This window comes from Tupaia chinensis, unplaced genomic scaffold (assembly GCF_000334495.1).
Source record: "Tupaia chinensis unplaced genomic scaffold, TupChi_1.0 Scaffold000605_1, whole genome shotgun sequence".
Classification (NCBI taxonomy): domain Eukaryota; kingdom Metazoa; phylum Chordata; class Mammalia; order Scandentia; family Tupaiidae; genus Tupaia; species Tupaia belangeri.
Window position 1 is genome coordinate 3,292,181 of NW_006160123.1, and position 9,040 is coordinate 3,301,220.

General features: G+C 57.8%; 1 protein-coding gene across 1 annotated transcript in view; it reads left to right on the forward strand.

The window, feature by feature from the left end:
* Window positions 1-3,729, forward strand: part of PLCB2 (phospholipase C beta 2) — a 20,130-nt gene extending 16,401 nt beyond the window's left edge. Inside the window, 7 exon segments of the mRNA XM_006158700.3 lie at window positions 19-218; window positions 300-465; window positions 553-629; window positions 715-810; window positions 1,550-1,607; window positions 2,498-2,584; window positions 2,915-3,729. Coding sequence (XP_006158762.1) covers window positions 19-218; window positions 300-465; window positions 553-629; window positions 715-810; window positions 1,550-1,607; window positions 2,498-2,584; window positions 2,915-3,118 — 888 coding nt within the window. The 3' untranslated portion in view covers window positions 3,119-3,729.
* Window positions 3,730-9,040: the final 5,311 nt, after the last annotated feature.

Here is a 9,040-nt window from a genome sequence, read left to right on the forward strand (position 1 = left end):
ACCGCCAGCCTGCAGGAGGTGCGGGAGCTGAAGGCAGCTGTGAAGCTGCAGCGGCGGCACGAGAAGGAGCTGCGGGAGCTGGAGCGGCGCTGCGCGCGGCGCTGGGAGGAGCTGCTGCAGCGAGGCGCAGCGCAGCTGGCAGAGCTCGCGCCTCCGGGCGCGGGGGTCGGCGGCGGGGGCCGCAAGCTCTGTCCCGGCAAGGGATCGCGCAAGAAAAGGTAAGAGCAGCGGCGTCCTGTCCTACGCGGCGTCGGCAGCCGCCTGATGGCTCAGGGCCTGTCTCCACGTGGCCTCCGCAGAAGCCAGCCTGGCGAGGAGCCTGCTGGGACCGCACTGGGCGAGGGCTCCGAGGGCACAGACGCGCGCGTGAAGGAGCTGAGGGACAGGCTGGAGCTGGAGCTGCTGCAGCTCGGCGGGGAGCAGTGTGAGAGCGTCCTGAAGCGCAAGGAGCAGCACGTGGCTGAGGTGCCCTAGGCGTGGCCGGGAGGGACCCGCACACCCGCACAACCCACTCCTTCCGCATGACTGAGGACAGCCTTCCTCTTCCCGCAGCAAATCTCCAAAATGATGGAGCTGGCCAGGGAGAAACAGGCGGCAGAACTGAAAACCCTCAAGGAAACCTCAGAGACGTAGGTCCCTCCCTCCCACGCCTGACTCACCTCCCTGCAAGGGTTGCCCTCTGCAAACATCCTGCCCCCTGCTATCTCTCTGCAGTGACACCAAAGAGATGAAGAAAAAGCTGGAAGCCAAGAGGCTGGAGCGGATCCAAGCCATGACCAAAGCCACCACAGACAAGATGGCCCAGGAGAGGTGAGCCCCAGAGGGACGCCCCAGGGCTGGCCAGACCCTACTCCAGGTGGAAGACGTGGGTCCGGACTGGCTGTCCAGAGGTGTGCGTCTCTGTGGGCACTCTGAAAAGTCTGATCAGAGAGCCTCTTCCTGATGCCAGCACTACCTGAGCAAGGAGGAGTTCGGGAGGGCGTCAGGCCTGCCGAGAGGGAGAGCAAGGGGGGGACAGCACCTTTGCCACCCACCTGCGCTTCCCTCGGAGCCTTGAAGGGCAGCATGGTTTCATGAGGAAACCAAACCGTTCCCTCAGAACCAGGACTCCCAGTGACCCACTGCGTCCTTCTGGGGTCCCGTGCTTGCCCCTTGACTGGTTCCCATCCCTATGATGGATCTCTCATTTGTCTACATCCTGAGGGGAACCTCATCTCACCCAACTTTCCCCAGGGACCTCCTGCCCGTTCTTTCCTCTTTAATTTGCCAGAGGGTGCATGTGCTGACGAGAGAGAGAGAGAGAGAGAGAGAGAGAGAGAAAGTGAGAAAGCCCTCCCGCCCCATGAGTCATGGTCATGTGCAGTCCCTTCTCATCCACCTCTTCCTCCTTTTGGCATTTTGGGCATGCACACACATGCCCAGTGTGCTAGTGAAGTCACCAGGTCCAGGAGTTGAACTGTGCAGGTGGCCATGTGGGGTCCAGCCACTTAACCACCAGGCCACTGGCTGGCCTGCCTCCTGCCCTTTCTATAACTGACTACACCAACAGGTTGAAGAGAGAGATTAACAACTCCCACATCCAGGAAGTGGTACAGGTCATCAAGCAGGTGTGTAAGAGCTGTGTCCCTCCTAAACACACACATACGCACGCACACACACACGCGCGCGCACGTGCACACGCATGCACCCTCTCCTCTCTCTCCTCTATTACCCTATAGGTGGGAAAGTGGCCCCAGATCCTTACTTTGCCCTTAGGAGATGCCTTGTCCAGGGTTGCCTATGCAGCGAGGGGTAGGATGGGGTACCCTGGGGCTCTGGGCTGCCTGAGGTTAAGGTACCAGCCTGAAAGGGTCTGTCTCTGGCTAGCTTCCCTGGATAGAAACAATACAGGCTGGCCCAGGAAGGATGGGATTGGAGTAGGTGGGTACAGAAGAAGCGAGAAGGGGTTGCTAAGGCACCACAAGTCTGAAGAGGAAGGAACACCCTCTGAGAATGGGCCTAATGCTCCCTCAGGAGTTGTTAATGACAGTCACAACTACCGTCTACGGAGTCCTGACCTCTAGGCAGGCACTGGGCCGGTGCTTCACAAGAACGTCTCGTGTAATCGCTTACAACCTAGGGAGACAGGATTGTGTGAGGTACTGTTATTAAGTGTAAAAAGCTGCCCAGGCCCAGCCATGGTGGCGTGGTGACAGCACAATGCTCTGCAATGCTGGAAGCCATGTATGAGATTGGGGTTCGGCCCCCCATTGAAAGGCTGGGGCAGGGGCATAGCATGCACCCTGGTTGAGGGCATTTATCTCGTGCTCTCCCTCTCTGCCTCTTGCTCTGTTTCTCTTCCTCATGAAATAAGTGAGTAAACTTTAAAACAATGACAACTGCCCAAAGGATAGGGAATTTGTCCAAAGTCCCCCAGCTGGTGAGCTGGATTGCAGCCGGACCCCAGCCCAGGCTGCCTGTCCTGCTGTCCTGACTGCCTGCCTCTCACTCCCCGAAGCTGACAGAGAGCCTGGAGAGGCAGCAGGAGAAGCTGGAAGAGAAGCAGGCGGCCTGCCTGGAACAGATCCAGGAGATGGAAAAGCAGGTAGGGAGACCACGACCCTGGCCCCCAGGTGTGAGAGGGCCCTGCTCCGGGAAGCTGTCCTTCAGAGGTCGGGGGAAGAGCTGTCACCCTGTATCTCGACGTGGCTCACAGGCTCTGGCTGCCCTCTCCCAAGCTCTTTCAAACAAGGTGGATCTCATTGCTTGGTTGACATTATCCCTCCTGAGGGGGTCCCTGATGGGATCCCCTACCCTATACCTCCCACCCTAGGAGCCCCGAAGACTGGAACTCTCCTTGTTCTACTGTCTAGGGGAGAGAGAGTGGGCAGGGGGCCCCTCCTGAGCCAGGTGGTGGTTTTTGCTGTCTCCACAGTTCCAGCAGGAGGTGCAGTCAGAGTACGAGGCCAGGATGAAGGGCCTGGAGGCCGAGGTGAAGGAGTCAGTGAGGGCCTGCCTCAGAGCCTGCTTCCTCCCTGAGGCCGAGGACAAGCCAGAGAGACCCTGTGAGGCCTCCAGGGAGCAGAGTGAGCAGGACCCACTCACAGCAAAGGCGGATGCCCAGGAGAGCCACCTCTGAGACCTCCCTCCTGCTGGGACATTTAGCAAAGACGTTCAGACCCTTCTCTGGGATAAGGCTCCACCACCCAGGAAAGGCCTAACGTGCAGAGGCTGTGGGAAGCTGGGGCTCTCTAGGGTGCTGCAGCCCCTCCTCAATAGCGAGGCTACGGGAGGAGGCAGGAATGCGGTGCCATCAGGGCTGAGGCCCAGAGGTCTTTGAGGATGGCTTCCTGCTTCGCATCCCTCCCCCAAATCTAGATATGCATCACACGTGTTGAGGGCAAAAGAATATGGACTGGCAGGCAAGAAACGGGGTCTAGGCTCCACTCTGCCTTCCCTAGTGTGCAACTAGTGGTACCCCACCACGAGCACAGTCTCCTCACCTGGAGGTAGCCCCTGGCCACCTGGCACCTGTGGTTTGGGCAGGACCAAACTCCAAACCCTCCTGCCCCAGTGTGAGCACTCACCCAGGCTTCCAGGCCCCCTCCTGAGCCTACCCTGAGTTCGCCTCATTGATGGCTTTTTTTTTTTTAAGTTTGCTATATATATGATGTGTGCGCTCACTGGAAAGAGACAGAGAGATAGAGAGAAAGTGAGAAAGCTCCCCCTGGGAGGAAGGAGTCATGCCACAATCCCTTCTCCTCTACTTTCCTCTTGGGGTTTTAGGTATGCACACACATGCACCTGGTGTATTTTTCAAGTCACTGGGGCCAGGATTTGAACTGTGCAGTTGGCCGTGTAGGATCCAGCCCCCTTAACCACCACACCACTAGCTGGCCCATCATTAGCTCCTGAAAAGGAGCCTTGCACTACCTTAAAGGTCTCTGGGGCCACCTGCTCCCAGGACCCCAGGCTGAGACCCCTCCCTTGCCTCCTGCCTGGGAGTAATGGGGGACTACCTGGAAAAGCTGCCTCAGATGACTGCGCCTCAGGTCTGTGGGGTCAAGGATGGTGGTGAGGGGAGGAGGACAGCCTCTCTGCACCTGGCTCACCCCTTTCCCAGGCTGGCGCTGGGTACTTGCTAGGGTGCACCCTGCTCAGGCTGCTCAAGGTCAGCTCATTTTCTCTCCAGAATTTATTAGGTTTATTTATTTTCCTCCTTCTGACCCCTAGTAGAAAACTCTGTCCCAGTACTTCTCCCAGGCTGAATTAAGCCTGGCCTCTGTTTTGCACTAGGAAATCGGGTCGGGGTAGGGGAGTAGACTGCCCTGAAATGAGGCAGGCTGGGGAAAAGGCCCTTTGGCAGCTGACCCTAGAGTGAGTCCCCTTCCTGTGGGCTAGATGAGGATTTGCTTCCCCTTCTGCTGGCTCTGCTGCCACAGCCACTGGAAAATGATGTCACCCCTCTTCTCCACCCCCATGATGTGGCCCTCCCTTGTCTCTACCCCCAGGGATGGAACAGAAGAGCCTAGACAAAGGTGCCCCACCCTCTTTAGGAGCCACAAACCTGTCTGCCATCTGGCCCCCTTTGGGAAGACTTAGGGTCTTAGAGTGCTTAGATGCTTAGGGCTCAGAAACAGTCATGGTTGAACCCAGAACTTGCCATCGAGGGGCTTGTGGGTAGCCATTCAAATCCCAAATGAGGACAGGCACTGCCTTGGGAGAGGCCGAGTGGGGCTTGATTCTGGGAAAAGGTTGTTTTCTTATCAGAGAGTTATAGCAGATGCCATTAGCTGCGAGCACCTGTGCCTTCGGAAAATAAATGTCACCGCTGCTCCTCACCATCACTCTGGAGGCCTGACCTCTGGGATCCCACCAGTCCCTGGTTGCCGGATGAGGCTAAGGGCCTGCTCAATTCATCGGACCAACGCCTGGTATTGAGCAGCCTGCTCCCCCCACCCCCACCCCATGCACACACTGGATATAGCAGCCGATGGGACATCTGCGCCCCAGGGCAGTGTCCTGCCTTCCACCCTCCAGCCACCCCAGCTCTTGCTCTCCTCCCATTCACCGCTGGGGCAGAACCTTGTAGGGATGAGGATCCAGGCCTAGAGGAACTCACTGACTCAAGCAGGGAGCCCTAAAGCAGCCAGAGACAACAGAGCCCACTGGGCGGCCCTCAGGTGTTGCCAATGACTGCTCCGGGGAAGGAGAAGCTGCCTTTCCCCTCATCTCTCTGCCAGGCCGTGGAGTCCCTGCATGCCCATTTTGGAGCTGGGCAGCCCAGGAATAGGGAAGGGGATGCCATCCTGCTTCCTCGAGAGGCCTCTGCACAGCGGGCTGGGGGCTTCTCGTGAGATCAGGCCTGGATACCCAACCTCCCTGCTTTGGGTCCTTAGAAAAAAGGGTAAGGTGCCCCCTGGGCAAACGCCATCTCTGGGCCCTGGAGAGGAGTTCATCTCCACTGCAGATGGGTAGAGAAGAGTTGACGTCCTCCCTCGGGCCCTGGGGCAGGTGTCGACACCTGGGTTCCATTCTTGCTGCAAAGCTATGAGGCTGGGGCAAGGTTCCCTTTCCATTCATCGGCCTCAGTTTTACCTTCTGGATAGAGAGAAGGGTCCTCATCCCTTTTCCAGTCCCATTGCTGACTCAGATGCCAGAGTCCCCTGCTGACTCGTCCCACCCCCGGTACCCCCCCCACCCCAAGCAACTCTCTGGATCTCCCAGACACGTGCCACCACGCCCAACCCTGCCAAGCTGGTGCAACGTGACAGGGTGAGGGGGCTGGTGACACTTGAGGAAAGAAGGGGGCCTGGGGGGGGCCGCTGTAGACACAGTGACAGACTGCAGACTGGGGCGCCGTTGGGAGAAAGCCCTTTTGCCAGCCTGAGGCCTGCAGGAGGAGAGGCTCAGCAGGTGGGAGGGGAGGGGGTGTGTGGAGTGCCTGCCTGCCCCCTGCCTGCCTCGCTCCATCTCCTGTCAGCCTTCAGCTCTCTCAGCGACAGCTTCTAATTCTGGCTGCCGGTGCCTCTGTGCTTTGCAGCGAAGTCTCAGCTTTTTTCAGCTCTGCTATTTCTTTTCTGTTCAGAACATACTGAGCCCACAGGCAAGTCAGAGCAAAGGCGCCAGGGCCTGAGACCTGGCACCTCCACCCCACTCCACTCCACCATGGGCCTGGATGGGTTGGCAATGCCAGCCTGGGCCAGTGGAACCTGCTGCTCCTTCTACAGGGTCCCCAGCACTGCCAGGCCAGGGGGAGGGCCTAAAGGGACTTCCCCCAACTTCTGTCCCCTGGAACAATCTGCATTCACCCCAGGGAAGAGACTTGTAAATGAAGCAGAGAGGGAGAGCCTTGGGAAAGAGGGGACCTGGCTCTGCAGGACCAAAGAGGTGCCCTTCTGTTTCTCTCCTCCACCTGAGGGGTGCACAGCCCTGCTTGGCAGGCTGGCCTGTTACACACTGATTCCAGGGTTCCCCCTTCTCTGACCCTGGAAACAGAGAAGGGAAAAAATCAATTTCCTTCATGCTGCAGAAAAGGGAAATTGAGTCATTAAAGGGAAGAAAAGGCTCTCTTCTGTTATCTGAGTAAAGAGAGAAAACATCTCCCCCTCACTGAGGACGGAAAGTCTACCTACCCACTCACCCACTCACGGGCAACGCCCAGGAGGGGCTGCTGGTCGGCGGGTGGGACCAGACTTTGAGGGCTACACTCCAAATATCCAGACTTTGAGGGCTACACTCCAAACATCCGCAGCCCTTTCCCTGACTCTCAGTTGCTTTTGTGTGAGGCAGGCTGGGCTGGTATTATCAGCTTTATTTTGCAGATGAGAATATGCAGGCCTGGAGCCACATTGCTGGTAAATGCCTTAAAGCTGGGACTTTGATGGCAAATACTGTGCCCTTGCTAAGGCACCATGATGGGAAACTGGCAGAGCCCCAACCAAGGGTTTTTTTTTAATGCAGAAAGAAGGGGCCAGCAGGTGGCGTGGTAGTTAAGGGTGCTGGAGTCTCTTTCTGTCTCTCTTTGGTCAAATTAAAAAATAATAATGGCAAATGGAATTAAATAATTCTTTTTAAAAAGTGCAGAAAGGAGGATGTGCAGCGTGTGCGAGTGTACACCACCACCCCCCAATGTGCACCCGTGCGCGCGGACACACACACACACACACACCAGGAGTGGGAGACCCTGCTCCATGGCCTGGGCCAGGAATCCAAGGCGGACATCCCTGAATCCTCAGAACTGGAGAGACAGGAGAAACTTGGGGGGCAGGACCATGAGCCCCCTTTACCCACGTGAACCCCCTATTTTCTACCCAGCATTTGCAGCTTTCCTCAGCCAATGCCTTTCCCTGGGCCTCTCCTGCCACTAAGTATCTTGTCATTGCCCTGCCTAGGCAGGGGACACCTTCATTCTTCCCTTCCAGGAAGGAACCCCTTCAAACAGGCCTCCACACAGCGCCCTGAAATGGTGTTTTCCTGCTCCCATGCCTTTGCCTGCATTACCCATTGTGGAAGGGCTCCCTTCGTCTTAGCAGCCAGATCCCACACTCAGAAATCCTTATCTTCAAAAGACCTGGGGGACCAGCAGTTAGCGTAATGGCTATGTCGCTGGACTCCCACGTAGTCGACCATGGTTCGCGTCCCGGACCCGGTGGCTTAAAACTCACACTGGGCGCGTGTGTGGGCGTTCCCAAGATCCCTAGATGAGAATGGAGGAGAAGGGATTGCGGCATGACCATCCCCCCTGGGGGTTGATTTCTCGCTTTCTGTCTCTCTGTCTCTCTCTGTCTGTCTGCCCGACAGCGAAAACCTCTCCAAAAAAAAAGAACGTTAAAAAAAGAAAAAAAGACCTGGAGTCCTTTCCTCCCTACAACCCTATCTTTTCCTCCAAGGGCTGCCTTGGTTTGTATTTAGCAGATCTAGTCAGCCCTCAGGTGATACCTCTACCTTTTACGTTCTGTCCTTGTCTCCTTGAGGGGAAGTCGCTTCCACCCAGAGCCCAGCTTCTGCCTCCGCTTTTTCCCACTATCGGGAACAATGGCCGGCTCCTGAAATCGCAGTAAAAAAACTCTGTAGTCGATACTTGGTTCACTTACTTTATAAATATCCATTCCGCTACTACTCACCCCTCTCCACCCCTGCGAGTCCAAGACGCCCCAGCTCCCCTTAACCCACCCCCTTCCCGCCGCAGTTCTGAACCGACAGCAGGCTGGAGAGGATTTTTCCACCGAGTTGCGGAAAATGGAACCCGTGCTCTCCCTCTGTCCTTCTTCTCCTTTGGGACCAGGGCTAGAGTCTAAGGCCTGGGGGGTGGTTTTGACTTCAAGAGAGCGACAGGAACCATGGGGGCCTTGTGTGTTTCCCTTTCCCTTTCCTAGAGGGCAGCAAGTCCTGGAGCAGCTGGGAGGCTGCCAGGAATCTGCAGAGATGCCCGCCACACTTTCGGTCCCGAGGCGAGGCGCAGAGCTCTGGGTTGCGGCGGCCGCGGCGTCTAGGCTCGGCTTGCTTGCAGCCTCCAGGAGCTGGCACGCGGGCGCGTGGTTGGGGTTGGAGACGTCTGAGACTGGAGAGCCCCCCCACCTCCCCGCTCCGAGCGAGTGTGTGCAGGAGGAACAATGTGCGAGTGCGTGATTCGCCGCGCTTCGAGTGGCAGTTCCCAGCCACACTGAGCGTGCCCCCCACCCGCACGCAGCCCAAGCGCTCCTTCCCCCACAGACTCCTCGTCCCCCTTTAGCCATCTCCCCTCCAACTTTCTCTTGGTCCCATTCTGCCCTCATAGGGTCCCAGTTCCTTTCACTCTGGCCCGCCGGGAACAGCTCTCGATCTTTCCCGACGAGCCCGAGATCCCGCCAGTTTCTAAGGAGCGGAGGGCACCGACTCGGAAGGGGGCGGAGGGCGGGGAGAGAAGACTGCGACTTTGGGATTGGCCCGGTCGGGTGCATGTGGCCCCCGGCGAGCAGCCCCCGCAACCGCCGCCGCATTCCCTGGGGAGCGCGGAGGAGGAGCCGCTCCCCGATTTCGTGGCCCACGAAGGGGTGGGGGTGGGGGTCCGGGGCGGGCT